The sequence below is a fragment of the Wyeomyia smithii genome, chromosome 3 (assembly GCF_029784165.1).
Source record: "Wyeomyia smithii strain HCP4-BCI-WySm-NY-G18 chromosome 3, ASM2978416v1, whole genome shotgun sequence".
NCBI classification, from domain to species: domain Eukaryota; kingdom Metazoa; phylum Arthropoda; class Insecta; order Diptera; family Culicidae; genus Wyeomyia; species Wyeomyia smithii.
The window spans coordinates 100,309,024-100,336,579 of record NC_073696.1 but is presented as its reverse complement, the minus strand read 5'-3'; the positions used below and the strand labels follow the sequence as shown (position 1 = coordinate 100,336,579).

The following is a 27,556-nucleotide window of genomic DNA, read 5'->3' as shown; positions in this document are numbered from 1 at the left end:
TCAGGTGCTTTGATTACTTTCTTTGTTTAATATATTCATAGTTCACTCGCATACAATCCGGAGCGGACGCTTGGACGGTCGGTCGTAGAGAAATAGCCTTCAATTTAAAAATAGTGCGATGATAACTAGACTGATCCTACTTAGTAATAGTTTGTATAGTGTTGTTTGTCTGTCTAGCTGATTACGAAGCTGTGTTGATTTGTTTTGATGTAAGTATTACGTATAGCTTCGGTAGGGTAGATAGTGTCTGATCGGTCTAATAGAACGAGGTAATGTAGTCGCATTGAAGCGACCGTTTGTAATCTTTTGTTTTACACACTGCATCACGTCGAATCCGTTGATTGTTTCTTTTGTTAGTTTCTGTGTATTATTATTTTTTAATTTAATGTACGCATCTGAACATTAAGTGAGAGTGGCATACAAAAAATGGATTATTAAACTGGATCTTGTGAGTATGTAAATAATATGTAAAGTTTGTTAACAAGCTCAGTTAGCAAAAACTTGCTGCGCCGCTAGTAACAGCTTGTGATATCGTCGTTCGTGAAATTATCATGGCTTCTCGTTAGCACTAGAGTAGTTCTGCCTGTCTTGGAGACTTTTCATATTATTTAAGCTATTTTGGGAACATTTATAATATTCTAATTTTCTCAAAAATTGAATTCTACATAAAATAACGGAATAGATTAGATTGCTTATTGCAGATTTCATGACCTCATGGTGGTTCTTAATCAAATACTAAGACGACCTATTTATGGTCTTTTTTGGTGCTATATCACATTAGTGATTTTTTCTTAACTTTTCACTGTTTTTTGGTGATTAATTACCTATAACTGACAATTTGATGTTTTATAAATAAAATTTTATAATTCAGCTTCTATTTTGAGTGGTAAATTATCAATTATTTATTTTGAGTTGTCAATCACAAATAGTGACTTTTCAACACTATCAGAGAAGTGTAATTGAGATTGTTAAGACTTGTTTGCAATTCCCAATTAAGGCTCATCATTCGCAAGTATTTGAACGCTGCTTGTCAAGGTAGTAATTTCATTTGACATAGCTTTTAATGTTCCCAAACCAGTAAGCACAAGTTAATGGGGTTCACTAAACTAACGAAATCGCTACAAAATCATTTTCAAAATATTAATTTTGATCCTTTGAAACGAATTCTTCCTTGCTAAACAACATAATGTATCGTATGCTCGTAAATCAAAAGTTGATTTTTTAAACAATGTTTAGAATTGCTCAACATCTGATAGAGTGCAATTCCACAAAAACGGCCAATCATATTAATCGACCATTTTTAATCTGACTGAAACTTTGAACAGTTAATAATGTTCTATGGGCTAAAAATGCCATTTAGTGTTTAAATTAAAATGTTATTGATGGTTACAAATATTTCTAGAGCCATAACGGTTTGATTGGTCGGCATGATATCTTCGACATGGTAAATAATTAAGATCGAATTCCGACAAAAATATAGACAGATAATTTTTGTTATCAAAAAGTTCGGTAACTATTTCAAAAGCTTATTTTTCAAGTTTTATAATTTTATAAAACTACAAAAGGTTAACTAAACTTTGACAACAACAAAAAAAGTAGTAGATCTTTTCGTTCTTACAGAGAAAATGTACACCTTGAGACAAAATAATTGAGAAAAGATGCATTTTTCCTGTAGAAACTACTTCACTGTACCCAGAATCGTTGATCTATTGTGAAATATGCCCGGGTGTCTGCTGTACTTGTATTTTTAGCAATACCGCTATCGAGAAGTTGCATGCTTATTATTTATCTGTGTTTGTGTGTAGAATGGTTTTAACCTTCCTTTTACTTGCTTGCTGGTTCTATTATGACCGAGCCTCGTTCTTCCTACCAAATATCGCCAATTATAATTCCCTAGAGAAGTTTCGTTGTGCGTCGTTTTGACCAGTTTCATTCTAAGAGGGACCTATTTTGTTATGAGGAAATCACACCAAGAGATCATTCACCGTAAAGGGAGGGTAAGCCTGGTGGGGGAGCCTGAGAATAAAATCATGCTTAATCATGCTGACATCGAATGGCCTGATTCTACTAAGATTCAAACCCACGACCATCGACCTAACATAGCGGACTCTGAAAGCTAGCGACTACGCAGCTTCCTGTACATAAAAAACGAAAAACGTATAAATATAATGATAAACTATATAACCCACTAGTTATTTTTTTTTTTTATTTTCAAAAAATACACAATACTACCTACACATTGATAGTTGACTGAATTTGTAGAAATAGAAATAAAAAAAAATAAATTTGAAATATAATAATCTACGTTTTTCCAATTTATTTTACAGTGTATTTTTTTTTGGAAGGAAAAAATGACTATCTACAATTTTGTTGAAGACATTGTACCGATAAAACAAACCGCTCTGGCTCTCAGATCGACTTGAACTGTCCTACAGTACGGTCGCATTTTACCAACAGCTCGAGGCTAAGTCTTAGACTACCGAGAGATATTGAAATTTTGTTTTTCGCTTTCAACAGGCAATCTTCTTGAACGACTACCTGTTGAAACGCAAAGTAATAATTTTGTTTTTAACGTTAACGAGTGTTTAGTGAGTAAATTTGGTTTGAGATATTTCTAATTAAATTCTATAGTGAAGTGAAAGTGTAGTGAAGTTTTCCAGTTATGCCTGGAAAAAATAAAAAAGCTCGCTTTGATGCGGCTTCAAGGAAACGTGAGGCATCTCCTCCAAGTGACACTGAAATTTCGACTAACAGGTATGATATTCTTTCTTTCGTTGGGGATCAAGAAATTCAAACTTCTCATACTGAGCATAAAGCCGTTATGAAGAAGGTTAAAGTTCCACCTGTTGTGGTATTTGTAGCAAATTTTAAAGCATTTAGATCAGAGCTTTCATCGTTTCTGTCGAATGTGAAAGTTAATTTTCAAATTGGCCGCCAAGGCGAAATTCGTATTTTGGCCGAATCTCTTGATGGCCATAAACATCTTTTACAGTATTTGACTGAAAAGATGTATTAATTTTATTCTTTCGATGCCAAAAACGAGAGACCGTGTAAGGCTGTTTTAAAAGGTCTTTCAAATGACCAAACTATTGAGGAAATTAAAGAATGTTTGTCAGAATCACTTGGTTTTTCTCCAAACCAAGTAATTTTGATAAAACGAAAGGCAAATGCCAAAATTAATCAAACTGGAATACACCAGGAAAATTACTTAGTACATTTTGATCGTACCAAAGTCAATAATTTGAAATGTTTGGAAAAAGCACGTGTTTTATTTAACGTGCGAATAAAGTGGGAGAATTTCAAGAGACATGGAGAAATCCATAATCTTACTCAATGTCGGAATTGTCAAGCCTATGGTCATGGAACTCGAAACTGCCATATGGCAGCAAAATGTATGATTTGTGGTGACACTGGTCACACGAAAGATATCTGCCCCGTGAAAGAGACCACTAATAGTTTCAAATGTGTAAATTGTGGGGGAAATCACAAATCTAATTTCTTTAATTGTCCTGTAAGGTCAAAAATTATTGCTTCCAGACAACGTAGAAATTCTAAGCAACCTGTTGTCAATGTGGGTATACAAAAGACTTTCAATACTGTTCAGGCATCACCAGCACTTCCATTAGCAGGTGTGTCTGTAGGTAATAATTTAAATTCAGATAACAAATTTCAGACAAAAATCCTGTTCAGGCAACACCAGGCTGTTCATATGCTAGTGTCCTTACGGGTAATATTTCAAATTCAAACAGTAACAAACCATTCGTGTTTGGTGCTGAAAAGTCAGCCAGTATTGATTTAGGTAGTTCAACTCCAGAAAAGATTGAATACCTACAACAATCCATGCTGCAGCTAATGTCCGTTTTGTTGAACTGTAACTCGATGTACGAGGCTGTTCAAGAAGGTATAAAATTTACAACTAATATTGTTATGAAATTGAAATTCAGCAATGATTTTAAATAATGCTGTAAATTTTCTTAATTGGAATGCTCGCTCTTTAAAAGCGAAAGAAGATGAATTTTTCATTTTTTTAACAGTCCACGATGTGCATATTGCAGTTGTCACTGAAACGCTTTTAAAGCCAAATATTAAACTAAAAAAGAACCCAAATTACATATTGTTTGATAGAATTGATGTTGCCGGTGGTGGAGTTGCAATAGTTATCCTGTTAGATTTGTTTTGATAGATAAGAAATTATTAGTGACGATACCATCGTTCAATTAAATACAAAGCTAGAATTAGAAATGTTAACCGAATTAAAGAATTAAATTAAGCCAAAAAGTAGTAGTGTTTACGGAACATGCAACCTGAAAGGTGACGCCCAGTCGTAACATCTAATTACGCCGCGAGGATACTTGCTTGCAAAGTGAGCCGGCCATTAAATTGGATTGCCGATTGCCTTCCGCCGCGCGAGCGCACGCACACGGAGAAGCAGTCAGCCAGACAGGGGAAGCAGAATAGCTTGATCACTAGCCAGGCGAGTCGCCGGCAGATCGTCTCACAAGAAGGTGCGTCCGTCATCAGTGTCAAACAGCGAATATTGGTGCGGTTAGAAAATTAACACGTATAGAGATTGCGAAGAATTTCGTGACTTCTGTCGTTGGTGCACATTCAATTCACAGTTTTATCGCTGCTCAAAGTGATTAGATCTTTACGATTAGCCAGAAACTAGTTCGTGAACAGACTGGCCGCCATTGCGAAATCGTGAACCTTGTGTCACGAAACTGCGATCAAACCCGATACCCATTAGAATAGCAGAGCAGCGGTGAAATCTAATTCGCGGGTAGCGAAGTGAGCAATTTGGTGGCGAAGTCCGGTGCTTTTGGAAGTGGGGAAACGGTCAAACCTCCAACACACGTGGATGCCGCCGATGGTCAACTCCCATCCTTCAGTGCACGTGTAAAGTCTAAACGGTGACCGCAAATTCTCATCATTCGAGGCACTTCACATCAAAAGAACCGGGACGCAAGCAAACATCGACACACCTAGCACGGTCGGATCAGGCAATCGAAGAGCGAGCTCTCCATACGCACTGCATATCACGATCGCGGGGTCGGCTAGAGAGAAATTGTTGCACCGAGGAACCCAATACGACGTTGGCGCTTTAAAGCGAACAGGAAGCTGTACTCTAACTGAACTAGAGCTATTCAGAATCAAAAAGCCTTCGTACGCGAAGGCTTTTCTTTTTGCATATCTCATTTGCAGTCCTAATCTCGTCATCATGGTTTGGTTCTGTGCGGTCTCGGAGATTGGCAGCAGAGCTCCTGCTTGGTTTGTGGATTCGATAACTATTGGAGTCGTTCTGCGATCACGCTGTGGGCAAAGAGCTCAGCAGCAGTCAGCACACACTCGTCGTGAGCGGAAGGCTCGGCGGCAAGCAACAAGAGCGACTCGCTATCGGCGCGTTCTGCGTTAACCTGACTCGGATCCCTAGTGAGATCGAAAACACGGTACCGTGAGTAGTAACGATAAGCAAAATGTGTGAGATAGCTAGGGAAAGATCATAGGAGTTAGGAGGCACGAGTGACGCCCTCAATGTAGAGCAATGTAAACCAAATTGAGTAATATGAAACGTTAACACCATACCTGTTGTCTTTTTATTCAGTTTTGGGTATTTCAATCTGATAGTCGGATAGGTGTCGGGTATTTTGTCTCAAACCCACACTAAAAGTTGTAACATTGGCGCCCAACTGAATAATCCACTTGTAACTACCGTTAGCAATTTTCGGATTTGTGATTTGTTTTTGTAATTTTTGGCTTTGTGCGTTCCAAGCCATTGAAGTAATAAGTTTTCAGCCTCGCGCAACATTTGAAAATGGACTACACGCATTTGGCTGATGATGAAATCAACTACGAACTAGCACTGCGCCATGTAGTGAACTTAGGGCCAACTACACATAGGGGAAAAGTGATCCGCCTTAAGGCTCTGATTCACGAGGAAATTTTGAGGGATAATAAGCCCACTAGCTCAGAACATGTTATGAGTGCTCAAGCCAACATCCATGAATGCCAAGCACAGCTTGAGGCACTCCACACACTGGTAGAAGAAGCCTGCGATAGGGACAATGTTAACGATTTATCGTGCCTTCAATCGCGTCTTAATCATTATAGAAATCGACTTAATTTGATTAATCCCCCGGATGATCTGCAACAAGCACATACACAGGTGTTGATGCAAGTAAACATTATGTTTAACAGGGTTGTGGGTAAGCTCAAATTTTCGGTCAATGGTGTGCAATCGAGTGAGTCTACAGTGAACCCTCAAAGCAACCCAACCGGGGAAGTGCGAAGGTCAGTAAATAGTGGGGAAGAAGCGGTGGGTGGAGGCAACAGCCAAGTAGAGCTGGAGCATAGCAGTCATCAAGAGGATACATCTCCACCACCCTGGCAGCCGAGACTTCTGTCGTTTTCAGGAGGTCGAGGTCGAGGTCTACTGTTGTCAAACCCGCGGCAAGAACCGGACAGCGCAATGAATGCCCGACGCTCGCTGGCGTACCCTCCCAGGTATGGAACACCTCCCCCCGCATACGAGAACAACGTAGATGAAGACAGAGAGAGGCGGCAAAGAGAGATACAAGCGCAGGAACAGCAAACGAGAAGATTAAGAGAGCAAGCAAGGATTAATATAGAGCAAATGGAACAAGCGAAGGAAGCACGGATAAGAGAGCCAGAACGGGAAGCGCAGATTAGGCAAGCTGGAGAACGAGAAGAGCGAGCGAGACAGGACTACCACAGCATTAGAGATGATCTGTTGAATCGTCTTCTTGAACACGAACGAGCACAGCCAGCACGAGACGAGAGAAGGGTACTAAAGGCAGTTCACAACTGGCCCTTCAAATTTCGGGGTGAAAAGGACACGACGTCACTCAACGTATTCCTCGATCGGGTGGAAACCTTTGAAGGTCGGAAGGTATGAACGACGACACATTGCTACTGTCAATCAAACATCTATTGCAAGAGGATGCGTTGGATTGGTACGCGCGGGCTACCTCGCAGCGGTTGCTTGAAACATGGGACCTCTTCAAGCGGGAGATCAGGAAAGAGTTCCTGCCAAGCGAATATTCCCAGATTCTGCGTCTAGAGGCCAGCTTTAGATTCCAAGGCACAAATGAATCATTCGCCAAATACTACCGAGATATTTCTGCCCTTTTTCGATTTGTAGAACCTGCTATCTCTGAAGAAGACAAGTGCTTCATCGTGAAGAAAAACATGAACGCTGATTACGCAGCGATCCTGGCAGCCGCGAGACCACGAACACTACAAGACATAGTGGAGGTCTGCACTAGCTACGACGAGACCAGGCTGCTTTTAAACCGACAGGGTAGGATTCCAACGCCGCACAGTTCGCTGCTGGAACCAAACTTTGCAACGCCAGCGCCGAGCAACCGGCCGCCACTACCACCACAGCAGACACCACATCGTTTGAATAGGGTGAATGCAATGGAGATGGACGCGTACAGGGAAGAAGCCTCCACGTCGCAGGCGGAGCACCAAGCATCAGCAGAAGTAGAGGAAGGCGGATGGCAGCACAAGATTGAGGAGCTCGTGGAACAGGTGAACGCTCTGAGGATGAACTTCGAGAGAAAAAGCTGGCGAGCGGAAGCAGCACATGGTCAGCGGCAAAACAAATTCAACTGACCAGGAGCAGATAATCGACAACAAGAACGGCAACAAAGCAGTAGTACATCAGCGTATCAGATACAGCAACAACAACAGCTGCCACTAGTTCAGCATCAAGCAGCGCGACAACATAAACCGCAAGCTGGTCGTAGTCAGTTTTGGAATCAGCCGTCAGAGGAGCAGACATTAGAAACCGGAAGAAACAACCCACAGCAGCAGGAAGGCCGTTCCACGCAAGATGATCAACAGCAACAACCAACAACAGGCCAGCGCCTAACCATGGTTTGCTGGAACTGCGACGAAGAAGGGCATAGATTTATGGACTGCCCGAAACCGCAGGCAGTATTATTCTGCTATCGTTGTGGCAGAAAAGGCTACTCTCTGCGCAGTTGCTTCACTTGTCGAACAGATTCGGTGAACTACTCGGCGGGGAACGGGCAATAAAGGGGAGCAGCTCTCCGCAAATTTTCGAAGACCCCTTGGACATTCCAACCTTTAAGAACATAGACTCTATAATTATTAATCCCGGAAGCGACAACCGTCCGCACGCTGTAATATCAATACTAGGTAAAGAGATCACCGCCTTGTTGGACAGTGGCGCAACCTGCTCCTTGTTAGGAGGAAAACAGGTGCAGTTAGCGGATGAATATGGTTTGCAGAAGAAGAGCGTAAACGGCGGAATAAAAACAGCGGACGGAACCCGACACCACATCACCGAATTTGTATCTCTCCCCATCGTTTACAATAACCGCAACGAAGTACTACCGGTTCTTCTAGTTCCATCGATTTCAGATTGCGTAATCATGGGAATGGATTTCTGGGTAAAATTCGGGGTGAAACCGATTTGCTGTTCTGTCGAGGCACAAGACAACGGAGCACCTAACGACGACCAAGACATGAAGGAGTTTTCACTGGATGAGAGGAAGCAACTAGAGGAAACGGTGGCGAAATTTCCCCGAGCACAGGATTGCACTCTAGGGCGAACAACCACGGAAGCAACGGCATTATCCGATGTCGCCGTATGTCTTGAAAAAAGTCAACCGGGAGATAGACCGTATGTTAGCCTTAGACGTCATAGAGGAGGCGCGGTTTTCGCCTTGGAATAATCCCCTAGTAGCGGTCAAAAAGAAGACGGGCCAATATCGGGTATGCTTGGACGCCCGGTATCTAAACTCTATCATGGTGAATGACGGTGTCCCGATTCCGCAAATAGCTTCGATAACAAATAACTTGCGCAGCAGTAAAAAGATTTCTTCGATTGACTTGAAGGACGCGTTCTGGCAACTACCGCTCCATCCAGCGTCGAGGCCACTAACGGCATTCACAGTCCCATCCAGAGTTCACTTTCAGTTTAAAGTGGTACCGTTTGGCCTCTGCACAGCCAGCCAAGCACTAGCGAGACTTATGACCCGTCTATTCGCCGATTTGGAGCCAAGAGTATTCCATTATCTAGACGACATTATAATCTGTTCGGAAACCTTCGGAGAGCACATTGCGTTGCTGGAGGAGGTAGCCCATCGGCTGCGGCAAGCCAACCTTACGATATCGTCGGAGAAGTCGCTGTTCTGCAGAAAGAGCATGAGGTACCTCGGCTATGTTATCGACGAACAAGGGTGGAGAGTTGACGAAGAAAAAGTCGAAGCAATAGCACAGTTTCCAATGCCAACGACGAGGAAAGAAGTTCAGCGATTTATCGGTGTCTGCAATTGGTACCGGCGCTTCATCGCAGGATTCTCGCAAATTGCAGCTCCGCTAACGGATCTAACTCGGGCGAAGACGAAGTTTCGATGGACAGCAGCGGTGGAAGAAGCGTTTCTCAAGTTGAAGGCAGCTCTGGTCTCGGCTCCTGTACTGATCATGCCGGACTACGATAAACCTTTCTCAGTGGCGAGTGACGCCAGCGACCAAGCGATAGGGGCAGTGCTGACACAAGAGATTGATGGAGAGGAACATCCGATAGGCTACTTCTCACAAAAACTCTCGGCGTCAGAGAGAAAATACTCAGTTACCGAACGGGAGTGCCTTGCGGTAATCCGAGCGATTGAGCAGTTTCGAGGGTACATCGAAGGAACTCGCTTCACTGGGCACTGTGACCACGCCGCTCTCAGCTATCTACGTTCCATGAAAAACTCCACGGCTCTGATGTGCCGCTGGCTCCTGCGATTGAATGCATTCGATTTTGAGATCAGATATAGGAAAGGAACCTCCAACGTGGTACCTGATGCGTTATCGAGGATCGTAGCGACGCTTGTGTTCAGCGTGAAAAGCTCGTCAGATCTGTGGTACAAAGCGATGATGGAGAAGGTGGAGACGAACGGCGACAATTTTCCAGATTTTCGTGTAGTGAAGGACGAGCTCTACAAGAACTGCAAGTGCAGAGACGAGATTGGCGTTGTAACCCATCGCTGGAAGAAGGTGGTCCCACGTGAAGAACGCACAGAAGTAATCGCACGTTTCCATAACTCACCATCTGCTGCACACCTTGGATTCTACAAAACATGGCAGAAGTTGCAGACCTATTACTATTGGCCGCGCATGCAGCAGGACATCAGAGATTTTGTAAAAGGCTGTACGACTTGCAAAGCGTGTAAGGCTCCGGGAGCACGACTGATGCCACAAATGGGAAATCTCAAACCAGCGAAGCTACCCTGGGAAATGATATCGATCGATTTCGTCGGACCTCTGACGCGCTCTAAGAGAGGAAACACGGTGCTACTGGTAATAGTTGACTGGGTCAGCAAGTACGTACTTGTCAAGCCGATGCGCGCAGCGGATTCGAAGAAGATGGTAGAGTTCCTAGAAGAAGAAGTGTGCCTGAAATTCACCCGGCCACGGCTCATACTCTCCGACAACGGAAAGCAGTTCGAATCGTTACTGTTCAAATCCTGGCTGGCACGGCACAACATCGGTCACATGAAGACAGCGTATTACTGCCCACAGGTCAATAACGCGGAGCGTGTCAACCGCGTCGTGATCACCTGCACTCGTGCGTTGTTAGATGGAGACCACCGAGAATGGGATGAGAACTTAGCAGCCATCACCGCAGCGATCAACTCAGCGAAGCATGAAGCGACCGGAGTCAGTCCGCACGAGGTAAACTTTGGTAGGAGTCTGCTACTTCACACGGATTTATACACACAACAAGACACAACAAGACGCCAATTACCGACCCGTGGTGGCAGAGCTGAATGCCACCACGGGTCGGTAATTGGCGATTACTGAAGGCCACGGAAGTGCTCACTGCTAGCAAGCAGTCCCGGACCATCAGCGGGAGCTAGCCTAGGTCGTGGCGAGATTCAGGCACTGGGCCGCTGAATTCTCGCAAAAGCCACACTGGCCGGAAGCAGCTCCGACGGAGCGAGTAGTGCCGCTCCCACCACCCAAATGCACTATACCGGCCATTGGGACTGATGCCAGTAATGTTCCCAATTACGGCAACTGGTCGCATCACTATAGGATAAGAGTCGGATTTCGTTTTCGTACCATGATTTTGGGCTGGCACCTGCGCCGAGCTCCCTTAGTAATGTCGTGTGATAACGGCTTGAAACGGCGAGATTACAACCGGTGCAGGGGTCTCCGTCCCGTAAAACCTGGCAGGCCTTCCAGTACGTTCCGAGTTCATTGCCGGGTGGGAACCCGGCAGGAGTAGGATCAGATGTCTTTTCCTGACTTGCGCCGGTCGGGGGTGTCATAGTTGCCCATAAGGCGCTATGGCAGCCGCCCCTAGCCATGGCCTCACTGCTCCGGCATAGACTACCTTGGGACCATTTAGGCGACTACTCCATTATGGATAAGGATAGCGGCTGGTAGGGGGACCCAATAAACAAAAATGTTGAACTCAAAAACAAAAGAGACGGGTGCGGAGGGGTTACCAAATCCCTTCGCACGAGGTGGCATCCAGCGGTCTCCGCAGAAGAAGGCGGAGACGGATGCGGCGAAGTCTGGAGGTGGAAAAACGGCGAATCCGTCGGTGTCCACACCAGACATCTCGGTAGACGGTCCCTTGCTAGTCAAGGCCGTCGAAAGGTGTATGGACACGCGGCCAAGAGTGGCGGCGCTGTCTGAACAACTCGATGCCATAATCGAGTTCTTGGCGAACAGGCGAAACATCGCTGGCGACCTGAAGCAGAGCCTCCTCCTGCTTCGGAGCACCATTGATGAAGCCAGAAAGGAGCACGAAGAACTCGTAGCTCGGGTGAAGGCGGCCGAGAAAGCGGCCAGGACCGGGAGGGCGACTGCATCTAAAGAGGTGCAGACAGACGCCCCCTCGTTCGCGTCGGTCTGCTCCACGGGGCAGGTCGCTAAGCGAACGAGGCAGTCTCCGGGGGAAACGGCCCCCGGGAACACCAAGAAACGATTGGTCGTGCTACTCCCACGGGAACACACGCCAACCGGTTCAAGGTCCACCGCGGAAAAGGCACAGGTGGAGGCTACGGGCAACCCTTGGACTACCGTAGAGGGTAGGAAGCGTCGGGAAGGTGCGACGCGACATGATGGCGGAGCGGCCAGAGGACCAAAAAAGGTCAAAAAGGCGCGGAGTAGGGGTGATGCCCTCATACTCAAGACGGATGGGTCGAAGTACTCAGAAGTCTTGAAGAAGATGAGGGGTGAAACCCAGCTCAAGGATCTGGGGGCGGATGTGCGGAGTATCCGCCGATCTCGCACTGGCGAGATGATACTTGAGCTCCGGAAGGACGCCAAGAACAAGGGGGCTACCTACAAAACGGTAGCTGAAAAGGTCCTAGGGAAGGAGGTGCAAGTGCGGGCACTCACCTCAGAAGTGACTCTCCAGCTTAAAAACCTGGACGAAATCACTGAGGGGTGCGACATTGCACAAGCCCTAAAAGCGAAGTGCGGGGTGGAGGTGGCTAAGGAGTCAATCCGCCTCCGCAAAGGTCCGGCGGGGACCCAGATAGCTACCTTCCGACTACCGTCGGCGGACGCTAACCTGGCCCTGAAAGAGGGCAAGTTGAAATTCGGCTGGTCTGTATGTCCTCTGGGCATACTACAGCAACCAGACATTTGCTTCCGGTGCTTTGAGGGCGGACATAAGTCCTGGACCTGCAAGGGGCCCGATAGGAGCCAGCTGTGCAGGCGTTGTGGAGATGCAGGCCATAAAGCAAAGGACTGTGTGGAGTCTCCCAAGTGCATGGTATGTTCCGGGAAACGGGACGCCAAACACTTTATGGGAGGCCTCAGGTGCCCAGCCGGTAAGCCGGCTGCGAAACCACGGGCGTAAGGGTGACGCAACTGAACCTGAACCATTGCTTCGCGGCTCAGCAGCTGCTACACCAAGCAGCCACTGAGTCGTTGTCGGACATCGCTGTCATATCGGATCCCTACCGCATCCCTCCCGGAAACGGTAATTGGGTTGCGAATAAGTCCAGTTTGGCGGCCATATGTACGACGAGCAAGTTCCCGGTTCAGGAGGTTGTCTCAACCTCAGAAGAAGGGTACGTAGTTGCTAAGGTAAACGGAGTGTTCTACTGCAGTTGCTATGCTCCGCCACGTTGGTCTACCGAAAGGTTCACCCAGATGGTCGACCTCCTATCCATGGAGCTAACGGGCCTAACGCCGTTGGTGGTGGCGGGCGACTTCAACGCTTGGGCTGTTGAGTGGGGAAGTCGCTTCACGAACCAGAGGGGCCAGATCCTGTTGGGGGCTTTTGCAAAGCTCAACCTAGATCTGGCCAACGTTGGGAACAAAAGTACATTTAGCAGAAATGGTGCGGAGTCGATCATCGACGTGACGTTCTCCAGCCCAGGACTGATCAAGAACTGGAGGGTAGACGATGGCTACACTAATAGCGACCACCAGGCGGTCTGTTATAGTGTAGACAACAACGAGAGGCGGCAAGCGACGGGTAGAGCCAACACTCCGACCGTTCGCGGGTGGAAGACATCGCACTTTGATGCCGAGGTATTCGAAGAGGCAATGAGAAGGGAGCGCGAGGGGGGCAGTTGGCTCCGCCCGACTGCTGACCAACTAGTTGCTATGCTATCGCGGGCGTGCGACGCCACCATGCCTAGGACTCGCCAACCTAGGAATGGAAAGCCACCGGTTTACTGGTGGACGGACGCGATAGCCGACCTTCGCAGTGCGTGCCTCCGTGCAAGACGGAGGATGCAGCGTGCGCGAAACGAAGAAGAGAGGACAGAGCGCCGCGCAGCATTCAGTTCGGCAAGATCGATGCTAAAGAGTGCGATAAAGGCCAGCAAGAGGGCCTGCTTCGATAAGCTATGTGCGAGTGCCAATACAAATCCGTGGGGTGACGCCTACAGGATCGTAATGGCCAAGACTAAAGGCGCGCTGGCGCCTGCAGAGCGATCACCAGCGATGCTGGAGCGTATCATCGAGGGACTCTTTCCACGCCACGAGCCAAGTCCTTGGCCTCCGGCAGTCGAGTCTCACGTCCGACGTTCCAGTATCTCAGACATAGACCAGAGATGGTCGGCCAACCTGCCGAGCATCCAATCCGTGAGCGACGACAGCCGTGTCGAGGCAGGGGAGGAGGCAAGGGTTACGAATGAGGAACTCATCGTGATCGCCAAATCCCTAAAGGTGAGCAAGGCACCGGGACCGGATGGTATCCCTAACCTGGCGATCAGGCTGGCGATAAAAACGGCCCCCGGGCTGTTCAGGGCAGTCATGCAGAGGTGCCTGGATGACTGTCTCTTTCCGGACAGGTGGAAGCGGCAGAGACTGGTCTTATTGCCGAAGGCTGGGAAACCACCAGGGGACCCATCGGCATATAGGCCTAACTGCCTGCTGGACACCGCGGGCAAGGTGCTTGAGAGGATCATCCTCAACAGACTGGTGAGGTACACGGAGGGTGTACACGGTCTGGCAAGTAACCAGTTCGGCTTCCGGAAGGGCAGGTCCACGCTGGACGCAATCTCTTCCGTCATCAAGACGGCGGAGGTAGCAATCCAGCGCAAGAGAAGGGGAATACGCTACTGCGCAATCGTCACGCTCGACGTGAAGAATGCGTTCAATAGTGCCAGTTGGGACTCCATAGCGCTCGCGCTCAGGAGCATCCATGTACCGGTGTCGCTGTACAAGATTCTGGAAAATTATTTCCAGAATCGAGTACTTGTTTACGACACGGAGGAGGGTCAGAAGTGCGTCCCAATTACCGCAGGAGTTCCGCAAGGTTCTATCCTGGGCCCGGTGTTGTGGAATGTCATGTATGACGGAGTGTTGAAACTCAAGTTCCCTGTAGGGGTTGTGATCGTCGGCTTTGCAGACGACATAACGCTGGAGGTTTACGGCGAGGCTATCGAGGAGGTCGAGTTGACGGCCGCGCACTGTATACGTAAGGTCGAGGACTGGATGCGCTCCAGGAATCTGGAGCTCGCGCATCATAAGACGGAGGTCACGGTTGTGAACAACCGTAAATCGGAGCAACAGGCGGTGGTCAGAGTCGGAGACTGCACCATCACCTCGAAGCGATCCCTGAAGCTCTTGGGGGTTATGGTGGACGACAAGCTCACGTTCGGGAGTCACGTCGACTATGCCTGTAAGAGGGCCTCATCGGCTATTGCAGCACTATCTCGTATGATGTCCAATAGCTCAGCGGTTTATGGCAGCAAGCGAAGACTTCTTGCCAGCGTGGTTTCGTCCATACTTAGGTATGGTGGGCCAGTGTGGTCCAGAGCGCTAGGTACTAACAGTTACCGTGGTAAACTGGAAAGTACCTACAGGCTCATGTGCCTGAGAGTTGCGAGTGCGTATCGTACGGTGTCATACGATGCAATCTGTGTCTTGTCCGGCATGATGCCTATCAGCATCGCCATCAAGGAGGACAGAGAGTGTTTCGACCAACGTGACACAAGGGGCATACGAGGTACCAGAAGGTCATTCTCGATGCTCCGCTGGCAGCGGGAATGGTCCAACTCCACAAAGGGCAGATGGACGCACCGACTCATACCGGAGATAACCGGCTGGGTCGGGAGACGACATGGTGAAGTGAACTTCCACCTGACACAAATCCTGTCAGGCCATGGTTGTTTCAGGCAATATCTGCACAGGTTCGGACACGCGGTGTCCCCCATGTGTCCCGAGTGCGTGGAGGAGGAGGAGACTGCTGAGCATGTCTTCTTCGTATGCCCCCGTTTCGCAAGAGCGAGGAGCAACATGATGGCTGTGAGCGGGCCTGGCACTACTCCGGACAATCTAGTCCGGAGGATGTGCGACGACCCGGACATCTGGAACGCGGTCTGTGCGGCCGCCTCTCAGATTGTTCTGGAGCTGCAACGTGTGTGGCGGGTCAACCACCAACACGCCAGTGGTAGCTAATTACCAGTCTCCAGGTAGTTAGCTAGGAGGTTATAAGAGTAAAGAGGGTGCATCACGCACAAAAGCCACTCCCCGACGTAATACTTAACCGTCGTTCCGGGAAGACCAGGGCTGGAGACTGGAGGGGTTTTAGTGGGTCGGGACAGGGATCAGTAGGTGTCTGGGCGAGTGTAACTACCCCAGCATCTATCCCCTAGTCTCATCCCCACACCCTGAGTTCTCTTCTCAGGTGTCTGTTTGCAGATTTCCCCGCCACCTTTAAAAAAAAAAAAAAAAAACACAACAAGACTTAAACACGCCAGAAGACCCGAAGGTGGCGCAGAATCTGAGGTTGTCGACGATACGGCGCATTCACCAATTTGTGTTACAGAGGATACGGAACAACCACGAGAAAACCAAATAGCGATACAATCTGCGTACCCGTCAGGTAGACTTCACGATTGGCGACATCGTTTGGAGACGAACTTTCACACAATCGTCCAAGGCAGACCAGGAAAATAAAAAACTCGACCACAAGTTCGTTCCAGCGTTAGTGAAACAAGTTTTGGGAAAAAACGTCTACCTGTTGGAAGACGTCACTGACGGTAAACAAGGCCGCTATCATGCCAAAGACATCAAGGCAGACTATGAACCGTTAACCCATCTATGTCCGCAGGCACAACCTGCCAACAACGAGCTATGAGCTTACAAAAAATCTTCAAGTGGAGAATCGACAGTCCAATCAAGTGTGATGAGCAACAACTTTATTAAACTACCTCTCCACTTCGATTGAAGAACGTATAGAACAACGACGCAGTACTCCTTCAACAAGCTATGTCTGCAGTCAAATGCCAACTACGAAGGAAAGCCTCACACCAAACACACCAAGTGGTCATACCGTTAGCCGATCGAGACAAATTGAGCACAACACCAACACTTCAGCCTATCACAATCAGCTAAACGTTCACAGATTTCGTCAGGTGGGTCCAAATTATTCAAATGCGCATCCACAAGGCAAAAAACTTTCTGAGGATCGGCCTGAAAAAAGCATCCAAAAGTAACGCGAATCGGGGCGCGGTAAAACCCCTACTCTGGGCGATTAAGTCGTGGAAATGCAACTTTCCTCAGACACGCACAAACAATCACAAATTAAACTTAGTTATTTGCTAATATGTAAATAGTACCATTCATGCTTCTTTTTTGTTTTGTGTGCGATTGTGCCTATAATAGTAAAATCATACGCTAAAATCCATTTAAATGCTCACCGTAGCTAGACGGAGTCACGGAAGCTTGAAAAACGGTTTTGATCAGAGACGATTTGAGAGGTCTTAGTACATCTGCCAGAATTCGCTGGCACATTAAGTTAATTGAGATGAAGCATTCTACGCAATTGAGTAGGATAATGATTTGGCAAGCAGTTGTGACTTGCGCTCAGATTATATAGTATTTTCGATTTAGTCGATTCCAAACCTTGAGGTCTGCTCAAGAGAGGATAGATGACCGACTTATCTCTGATCATAATGCCGAAAAATAAGTTTTTGATTTTTTTATGAATCGTTTGATCACCGATTCATAAAAAATTTTTCCGCTGCGGTAGGTTTATGTTAGATTTGTTTTGATAGATAAGAAATTATTAGTGACGATACCATCGTTCAATTAAATACAAAGCTAGAATTAGAAATGTTAACCGAATTAAAGAATTAAATTAAGCCAAAAAGCAGTAGTGTTTACGGAACGTGCAACCTGAAAGGTGACGCCCAGTCGTAACATCTAATTACGCCGCGAGGATACTTGCTTGCAAAGTGAGCCGGCCATTAAATTGGATTGCCGATTGCCTTCCGCCGCGCGAGCGCACGCACACGGAGAAGCAGTCAGCCAGACAGGGGAAGCAGAATAGCTTGATCACTAGCCAGGCGAGTCGCCGACAGATCGTCTCACAAGAAGGTGCGTCCGTCATCAGTGTCAAACAGCGAATATTGGTGCGGTTAGAAAATTAACACGTATAGAGATTGCGAAGAATTTCGTGACTTCTGTCGCTGGTGCACATTCAATTCACAGTTTTATCGCTGCTCAAAGTGATTAGATCTTTACGATTAGCCAGAAACTAGTTCGTGAACAGACTGGCCGCCATTGCGAAATCGTGAACCTTGTGTCACGAAACTGCGATCAAACCCGACACCCATTAGAATAGCAGAGCAGCGGTGAAATCTAATTCGCGGGTAGCGAAGTGAGCAGTTTGGTGGCGAAGTCCGGTGCTTTTGGAAGTGGGGAAACGGTCAAACCTCCAACACACGTGGATGCTGCCGATGGTCAACTCCCATCCCTCAGTGCACGTGTAAAGTCTAAACGGTGACCGCAAATTCTCATCATTCGAGGCACTTCACATCAAAAGAACCGGGACGCAAGCAAACATCGACACACCTAGCACGGTCGGATCAGGCAATCGAAGAGCGAGCTCTCCATACGCACTGCATATCACGATCGCGGGGTCGGCTAGAGAGAAATTGTTGCACCGAGGAACCCAATACGACGTTGGCGCTTTAAAGCGAACAGGAAGCTGTACTCTAACTGAACTAGAGCTATTCAGAATCAAAAAGCCTTCGTACGCGAAGGCTTTTCTTTTTGCATATCTCATTTGCAGTCCTAATCTCGTCATCACGGTTTGGTTCTGTGCGGTCTCGGAGATTGGCAGCAGAGCTCCTGCTTGGTTTGTGGATTCGATAACTATTGGAGTCGTTCTGCGATCACGCTGTGGGCAAAGAGCTCAGCAGCAGTCAGCAGACACTCGTCGTGAGCGGAAGGCTCGGCGGCAAGCAACAAGAGCGACTCGCTATCGGCGCGTTCTGCGTTAACCTGACTCGGATCCCTAGTGAGATCGAAAACACGGTACCGTGAGTAGTAACGATAAGCAAAATGTGTGAGATAGCTAGGGAAAGATCATAGGAGTTAGGAGGCACGAGTGACGCCCTCAATGTAGAGCAATGTAAACCAAATTGAGTAATATGAAACGTTAACACCATACCTGTTGTCTTTTTATTCAGTTTTGGGTATTTCAATCTGATAGTCGGATAGGTGTCGGGTATTTTGTCTCAAACCCACACTAAAAGTTGTAACAATCCACCGTCGAATAAAACATCGTGTTTTACCCCATCTTGAAACCAAAGTTATCGAGAGTTTGGGAATTGAAATTGAAACAAGTATTGGCATTCTATTTATAGCCGCAGTGTATTTGCTTTTTCAATGCACTGGTGAGCGAAAAAATTATTTCAAGGGAGATTTGCAAAAACTCACAAGAAATAAATCTAAATTTTTAATCATCGGTGATTTAAACATCGATCTTGGAATAATGCTCAAAGCAATTCCAATGGAAAAATATTGTTTAATGATTGCTCGGCTGGATTTTACTCAGTTTTATTTCCAAATGGTCCTACATGTTATTCTTCTATTAGGAATCCATCTACAATTGATCTGGTACTAACAAATCAAAGTCATTCATGCAGTGATTTATTAACTCATGCTGACTTTGATTCTGATCATCTTCCCATAACATTTACTATTTCCCATGAAACTATTTTAAATCCCACTAGATCTGTGTTAAACTATCACAAGACTAATTGGGATAGATATCGTTCTACGATCGAAGAAAATTTGAATGATGATATTATTTTACAAAATAGTGCTGACATTGACAGAGCATTAGATAATTTTAGCAGCTTAATACTCAATGCCCGGAATTTATCAGTTCCTAAGGCTCGAGTGAAATTCAATGCACCAATTATTGACAGTGAACTTCAACTTCTTATACGTTTGAAGAACATACGGAGACGTGAATACCAAAGATCTCGTGATCCTGCTTTGAAAATTATTTTTCAAGAATTGCAAAAGGAAATTAAACATAGATTCACTCTCTTGCGAAATGAGAATTTCATGAGAGAAGTTGAACAACTAAAACCTTATTCAAAACCTTTCTGGAAGCTTTCGAAGGTTCTTAAGAAACCTTCGAAGCCCATTCCAGTCCTTAAAGATGGTGATTGCATTTTTCTAACGAATGAACAAAAATCTCAAAAACTTGCTCAGCAGTTTGAGAGCGTTCATAACTCGAATTTGAACGTAGTAAGTCCTATTGAAAATGAAGTAAACCAAAAGTATGATCAGATCACCACCCAAGAATTTCTTTCTGAAGAGGTATTGGAAACAAACTTGAATGAGGTGCGAACTATTCTCAAAAAATTCAAAAACATGAAAGCACCAGGAGATGATGGGATTTTCTATATCCTTATTAAAAGACTTCCCGAAAACTCTTTAAATTTCTTGGTAAAATTTTTTAACAGATGCTTCGCACTAGCACATTTTCCTACGAAATGGAAAAATGCCAAAGTCACTCCAATTTTTAAAATTCGAGAAGAATCCAGCTGAGGCATCAAGTTATCGACCAATTAGTTTACTTTCCTCTATTAGCAAACTTTTTGAAAGAATAATACTCAATAGAATGATAACACATATTAATGAGAACTCAATTTTTGCAAATGAGCAGTTTGGTTTTCGCCATGGGCATTCACTACTCATCAGTTACTTAGAGTAACAAATATGATTCGAACTAATAAATCTGAAGGCTATTCGACTGGAGCAGCTCTACTAGATATAGAAAAGGCATTCGACAGTGTTTGGCATAAAGGTTTAATAGCTAAAATGTCAAATTTCAGTTTTCCGCTTTACCTTACAAAAATGATACAAAGTTATTTAACTGACCGCACTCTTCAGGTTAACTATCTAAATGGTAAATCTAATAGATTGCCTGTTAGAGCTGGTGTGCCTCAGGGGAGTATCTTGGGCCCAATCTTATATAACATTTTTACTTCTGATCTTCCTAATTTACCACCAGGTTGTGAGAAATCTCTGTTTTGTGACGATACAAGCATTTCCGCAAAAAGAAAAAGCCTTCGTGTTATATGCAGTCGGCTACAAAAAAGTTTAGATATATTTTCTTCATACTTGCAGAAATGGAAGATTTCCCCTAATGCTTCTAAAACACAGTTAATTATTTTTCCTCATAAGCCAAGAGTTTCATTTCTCAAACCCAACCATAACCACGTTATTAAGATGAACGGTGTGGTCTTAAATTGGTCTGATCAAGTTAAATACTTAGGGCTAATTTATGATAAGAATCTTACTTTCAAGGAGCACATTGAAAATATCCAGTCAAAGTGCAATAAGTATATCAAATGTTTATATCCTCTTATCAACAGGAATTCTAAACTTTGTCTCAAGAATAAACTGTTAATTTACAAACAAATTTTAAGGCCAGCAATGTTATATGCAGTTCCCATCTGGACAAGTTGTTGTGCAACCAGGAAGAAGACACTTCAAAGGATTCAGAATAAACTTTTGAAAATGATTTTGAAGCGTCCTCCCTGGTTTAGCACGAACGAGCTACATAGGCTCTTTAATGTAGAAACATTAGAAAATATGTCAAGCCAAATTATCAACAAATTCCGACAAAAATCGTTGCAATCCTCAATTGCAACGATTAGCTCACTTTATAGTCAGTAAGATAGTTTTAAGTTTATTTTAAGTTTTGTTTTATTCCTTTTTTTTCCTTGACAAGTAGGTTTAATAATTTTCCTACAATTCTATATATTTCTGAATAGATATTAGTACATAAATAAATCATTACAAACATTCCCCCCCCTCTTTAAAAAAAACCGCTCTGGCTCTAACAATATTTTCTTTTATAGGACCAGGTGTCTCGTCTCGATGCGGTGTATTTGTTCAAGTCTGTATCATATTTTCAGTTCGCTTATTTTTCGCTTCCCCAACTGCACACACTGTCTACCATTGCACAATGGTCCAGAAACCAAATTTAGGGGGAAATTTGGGTCTAGAGCTCTATAGCATTATTTTAGAGAAAAACTTTCTTCTACATATGCTGAAGCGCTTGTTGAAAAATTATCAAAAATTAGGGTGACCAACATTTCCGATGCGATCAAGTATCTAACTTTGTAGATAGAAGAAAAATTTGTTCTACAATGTTATAGCTCCATTAAATTTAAGTAACTTTGTAAAAAAAAATTTTCTCTATCTTTGAAAAAAAAAACGATTTATATTGAAAAAACACATTTTACCCTCTAACTTTTTTATTTCAAGTTTCATCTCAAAACTGTCTTTGAACGACTTTTAGAGCTTTTTAAGAGAAACAATTTGCGATGCTGATCTCAACTTTACTCAAAGTTATTAATATTTTTCATCAAAAAATATGCTTTTTTCATTTGTATGTCATTCTTTTTGGAGCAAACATAAAAAATATCTCTTGGTCTCATTTTGAAGGGCATACTTGATTCTATAAATGGAGGAATGTTAAACAATATGTTATTTTTTAAATTTGAGTAAATTCAATTTAAAAACAAGACAAAAATTTCAATAATTTTATATTTTTATATGTTTATTTTTTGGTATTTTTTCTTATAACTTGACGTAATTACCTTTAATTTGACCCAAAAAGATCGAAAATCGAACAGTTCTAACTGGCCCGGATGAACGAACCTTGATTAATCAGTACTAAAATTGTTGCACACTGTAAGGCAGGTTCACTGCCCGTGCAGTTGTGATGATTTGCCGCTCTATGTCTTTTAGCACCCAGAACGAATACGAGTTTTTTTTCCATTTCGGATTGTGCAGTGCTCTAGGAAGCCAGTCTGTGCTGGCTAGCTACGGTTCGGGAGGTTATCTTGGTTGGTAGAATATTTTTTATTCATTGGTATGTTAGGCGCAGGTGGCTTATTGCTATGCCAAAATCTAGCCCTAACTGGTAACAAGAATTTTCAACCAAAAAAATGATAATCATTACCATTCAGCACCAGAAGACAGGCACGTGACCGAATATAGTAAAACAAGGGATCATCGTTGTTGAGATCAGTGTATTGACAGGATGATTTTTAATATCAATGAATATTATTCAAAGTTATTAGGATTAGCTCTGATACGTATGAATAATATTTATGAAAAAGTAGTTAAAGTTGAAGTTTTCAGAGTGTTAGCAGCTAGAAAATTTATCGATTCCATTATTGTATTCTAGTTGTTTTATCTCTACAAATTACCATGCGTTCTCTTCTTTTTTGAATGGAAGAAGAAGTGCCTTGAATCACAATGAAAATTTTTAATTTTATGATACTTTTTAAGAAGTTTATATGAAACTGTGGTTATCAAATCATATCATTCTTCAAGAGTATCAGTTCTAATTGGCAATCATAAAAAAGTATGTCCATTAAAAATTACATTGTTACGTTTGATAGAATACCACAATGCACTTTGTGTCATATTATTGTTCTAACAACAAAACCAAAGTATTAACGAGTATAGTAAAACCGTTTGGTGAGACAAGCATAACAATCGCGGCATCTTGGGGTATATACATTCTGTTCGGAATATTTGAACTTTGAATTCACAATAACGAGTTCAGATAGTGCAAATTGTGCAACTGGGCGGGTGTGTTTGTTTTGTCACTGGAATCGCTGATAATCTTCGCCTTTTTCGAGGCTCTAGGTGGTATTGACATCACCATACCTTCAAACGCTCGATGGGTGGCATACATATACTTACAACTTTTAGATGTAGACCTGCTCACAGCTGATTTGTGGACGTGCTCAACCGTAAACGAAGCATCGGTATTAGTAGCAATAGTTTTTCGCAGACATCAAGTCTAATCATACACGAGCTCGTTCTAGCTGATAAGAATTAAAAATGTTTTCTTAATAAACTGCTAGACAGTTTGTCCATACTTGCAGTTATTGACTGATCGCCAACCGGTGAAAATCTTGACGACGACGACCTGCTATGGAAAAAATTACGATTTTAGACGGTGGCTTTGCCACACAGCTTTCCGTCCACGTTGGGAAACATATTGACGGGGATCCGCTTTGGAGTGCCCGGTTCAACGCTACGGACCCAAATGCGGTATTCAAGACATATTTGGATTTTTTGGAAGCTGGGGCCGAGTGTATTATGACTAACACCTACCAGGCCAGTATCGAAGGCTACATGGAATACTTGGATCTCAGTGAAGAAGGTAGCTTGCAGTTGATAAAATCTACCGTGAAACTAGCGCAGATGGCCAGAACTAAGTATCTGGCGGAAAGCGATGTACGCCGTATTCCTCTGGTGGTGGCTTCGATTGGACCCTACGGAGCTCATTTGCATGACGGTTCCGAGTATACTGGTGAGTATGCCGACTACGTTTCAGTTGACACGCTGAAAAAGTGGCACCGAAATCGAATTGACGCATGTTTGGAAGCAGGAGTTGATGTTTTGGGAATTGAGACGATCCCTTGTAAAGTGAGAAAAACGTTTGATTTCGAAGTGAAAACGTGTATTCAACCTTTTGTTTACTTACCAGATGGAAGCCGAAGCCATGTTGGATTTGATGTGCGAAGAATACCCGCACGTCAAGTTCTGGATTTCTTTCCAGTGCAAAGATAGCGTTCGTACAGCACACGGGGAAAGCTTTGCCGAGGCAGCTGCCCACATCTGGAACAAAGCCAAAATCCTTCAGAATGACAACCTAGTAGCCGTGGGAGTGAACTGCGTTCATCCGCAGTTTGTTACACCACTGTTCAAATCGATCAACGAAAAGCGACCCCTGAAGGAACGGATTCCCTTAATTGTGTATCCCAATTCTGGCGAAGTTTACAGCGTTGAAACCGGGTAGGACCTCACAAGTGGCATTGGTTAAATTGTTTCATGTTGTTTTTTTCTTCTTTCACAGCTGGCAAGGAAAAGAGGACTGCGTTCCATTGGAGCACTATGTGCCCCAGTGGATCGAGCTTGGAGCACGTTTTATTGGCGGCTGTTGTCGAACTTACGCGCGAGATATCAAACGAATAAAACAAGCTGTGAGCTCTCCGCAGACCGGAGCTATTCTGAAGCAGTTGTGATGTGTATATGTTCTGCGGGTCAATAATACTCGTCTGTGACAGTGTTATACATTTTTACTGTAATTCAAATAACAAGAGTAACACGCTTCGAGTGAAGATTGCTACTGGTTGGAACCGTCGGGACATTAATCTTACCTTAGCCTTTCCAAAATTACAAGTGGATTTGTTTTGCTTCTGTAAACGGTTCTGAAGTGCTTTAAAGACGAAAAGTGGAAGTTTGTAATCAATTTGTTCATTCTATTGTTATAAATATTTTCAGCTTGTATTTTGTGAGAGACTACATAATTTCATAATTTTATACATTTGTTTAATAAAAGAGATTTTCGAACGAGGATTTTTAAAATCTATGTTTTTGCCTGTGATTTATTTTAAAATTAGAATAATATTATGATGGTGGTCTAGTTTACTAACATATTGTCGAACTACGACAAGGCCGAATAAAATTCAAAAAATGATATTCTGAGTAGTGAGTAAATCTGTGTTTAAAGTTAAAGACAGATATGGTTTTAGATAGTTTTTTTTCTACACAATTGAAAGTTTCTGAGCCACAATAGTCTGAATAAGGTGTATGCTGTATGTATATACAGGTCGGACTCGATTATCCGGAACATCATTTTTTTTTCATTCCGGATAATCGAGTTTTCCGGATAATCGAATCACACAAAAAATACTGAAATTTTGCGATTAACGAACATAAAATAAATATTTCTTTTCTTTATTTACTTGTATGATGCAGCGGCATAACCAGAAGTTATTTCTGAGGCGAAAAGGGGTAAAATCTAGAGAAGCAAAATAAATAAATTGGACATTGATTATTTTCACTTAATTCGAACATGTCCCAAACATACCAGAAGTGACTCAAATGGTAACAAATATGCCAGAAGGGATGGTAAAGACAAAATTTCGGAATAAAAATTGAAAACAGACACCAAAAAAATAAACTTCCGGATAATCGAGTCTAAAATTCTGGATAATCGAGTTTCCGGATAATCGAGTCTCCGGATAATCGATTCCGACCTGTACTAAGTTTCTTCAAATATTTCGCGCACCTTACACACTTTAGGCAGATGTAAGAAAATTGCTGATGGTCAAGTATTTTTATAGAAATTCTTCAAAAACAATCGAACGTTGTTAAAACGTTGTTAAACGCAAAGTCTAGACATCGAAAAAAAAGTCGTTGGAAAAGAAGTGCAAGAATTTATTCATTTGGTGATGGGCTTAATTTCTTCTCTCTTAATTCCATTAAATTCTGAAGAATGTCGATTGTTCACAAATTTTGGTCTTCAGATAAATAGGCGGACAATCTACTAGCAATGAGTAATGTTTGTCACTCAATTCGAATAAAATACCAACCCTTCTCGTGTAATTCAATGTAGCACAATGTTTTTTAATATTATGACATTTTTCATAATCTCTAATATCCTGTAAGCTGTATGATTCTCCAAGGTTCAAGGTCTTTATTCGCATATCTTCACATCCTGCGATCTTATTTTACTGCAAATTTCAGCTGAAAAGGCAAATACAATATAGGAAATTTATGCATTATTTCTAGACATTACAAACTAAGTTAAAATATACCGGGCAAAAAAAAAATAGTTATAGAACAGAAAGATGCAGAAACTAAAGAATTGATAAATTTTAACTGATCCTAAATCCTGATACTCACCATCAGACCAATGTTTCTCCGGACAGTGTGCATAGACCTCCCGCACTATGCATTCATTAAGTAGCAAGGCTAACGGACTGCACTTGAACTGACTTTGGACCTCCGCATTGGCTTGCGGCTGGGCACTCTCGATACACGGATCAATGGCACTCAGTACGACCGCTTTGACCTCGCTTTCCACAATTTGGTTGACCACTTCTAGTAATTTATCTTTGTCGACTCCGGATTCATCCACCACATTCAATTCCATTGCGTGGCATTGATAGACGCACTGGAATTATTTTATTCAATCGTTTGAAATTAGAGAGTAAACATTGTCCAATAAATACCGCAATCATGCTAGGTTTGTCATCATCCAGGTTTTTGTACTTTTCGAGGCACCCCCCGATATGTTCCATTTCTATGGGGTTCGGAATATCGCAACAGGCTTTGATTTCGTTAACCTAAAAATTAAATACAATTTCTGGATGAGTTTTAAAACTTATCGCCATAGGCTTAAAAATACTTACCGATGCAGTAGCATTAATGCATTCGTCGTCATCCATTGTTACCTGTAAATAATCGAAGGATCAACTCGTTTGAATTCTTGTTACTCAATACATTGATTACCTGTTGAATCAGGAAACTGTATAATATTGCGACTAACAATTTAATTTTAGTACTCATTGCTGCAATATGAAACCTCGTATCGCTCTATGTTCGAAACAACTACTTGTTATATACGGTATAGGTCATCATCTGATCTGATACATAAGAGGAAATTGCAGCTTTAGCCTAATAAATAGTCTAAACCCTTTGAAGTGAGCATGATAAAATCTGATGCCGCTCGGGTTTCATGCTTGTAAACTCCATGAATCAGTATCAACTGGAATGGCCAACAGAGAAAACCGTAATGCATGGGAAGTTTGTTTGTTGAACTGAAATAATAGAAAAAAAATGTTATGAAGAAACAAACAACGAATTATTTGTGATATGTATTTTGCACAAAAAATTAAAGAAAATACTTTTTTACTGTAATGATAAATTTGCGCACTTTTCTTCGGCTATCCTCTATAACAGTTTTAGTACA

General features: G+C 43.6%; 2 protein-coding genes across 9 annotated transcripts; one reads left to right on the top strand and one right to left on the bottom strand.

Moving 5' to 3' along the window:
• Nucleotides 1-50: 50 nt before the first annotated feature.
• LOC129731432 (uncharacterized) lies at nucleotides 51-25,168 on the top strand. 8 transcript variants are annotated; one of them, XM_055691428.1, is made up of 4 exons: nucleotides 51-209; nucleotides 23,676-24,222; nucleotides 24,284-24,591; nucleotides 24,653-25,168. In XM_055691428.1, the coding sequence occupies exons 2-4, from the start codon at nucleotides 23,725-23,727 to the stop codon at nucleotides 24,819-24,821; spliced, it is 975 nt and encodes a 324-aa protein (XP_055547403.1). In that variant the 5' UTR covers nucleotides 51-209; nucleotides 23,676-23,724; the 3' UTR covers nucleotides 24,822-25,168. The 8 variants fall into 8 exon arrangements, with proteins under 8 accessions (XP_055547403.1, XP_055547404.1, XP_055547402.1 ...); XM_055691429.1 differs by having other exon boundaries at nucleotides 23,659-24,222; XM_055691427.1 differs by having other exon boundaries at nucleotides 23,655-24,222.
• Nucleotides 25,169-26,040: 872 nt separating this feature from the next.
• LOC129731434 (general odorant-binding protein 66) lies at nucleotides 26,041-27,175 on the bottom strand. The gene is made up of 5 exons (XM_055691436.1): nucleotides 27,097-27,175; nucleotides 26,997-27,038; nucleotides 26,817-26,930; nucleotides 26,488-26,758; nucleotides 26,041-26,328 (listed from the first exon to the last, which is right to left on the bottom strand). The coding sequence occupies exons 1-5, from the start codon at nucleotides 27,151-27,153 to the stop codon at nucleotides 26,279-26,281; spliced, it is 534 nt and encodes a 177-aa protein (XP_055547411.1). The 5' UTR covers nucleotides 27,154-27,175; the 3' UTR covers nucleotides 26,041-26,278.
• Between the last annotated feature and the right edge of the window lie 381 nt (nucleotides 27,176-27,556).

Bases quoted from the DNA above. Each gene is read 5' to 3' on its own strand.
- LOC129731432 (XM_055691428.1), top strand. From the start codon at position 23,725: ATGGAAAAAATTACGATTTTAGACGGTGGCTTTGCCACACAGCTTTCC. The intron at 24,223-24,283 runs GTGAGAAAAACG...TTTACTTACCAG, and splicing joins TTGAGACGATCCCTTGTAAA to ATGGAAGCCGAAGCCATGTT. The intron at 24,592-24,652 runs GTAGGACCTCAC...CTTCTTTCACAG, and splicing joins GTTTACAGCGTTGAAACCGG to CTGGCAAGGAAAAGAGGACT.
- LOC129731434 (XM_055691436.1), bottom strand. From the start codon at position 27,153: ATGAGTACTAAAATTAAATTGTTAGTCGCAATATTATACAGTTTCCTG. The intron at 27,039-27,096 runs GTAATCAATGTA...GATTATTTACAG, and splicing joins ACAGTTTCCTGATTCAACAG to GTAACAATGGATGACGACGA. The intron at 26,931-26,996 runs GTAAGTATTTTT...TTTAATTTTTAG, and splicing joins GCATTAATGCTACTGCATCG to GTTAACGAAATCAAAGCCTG.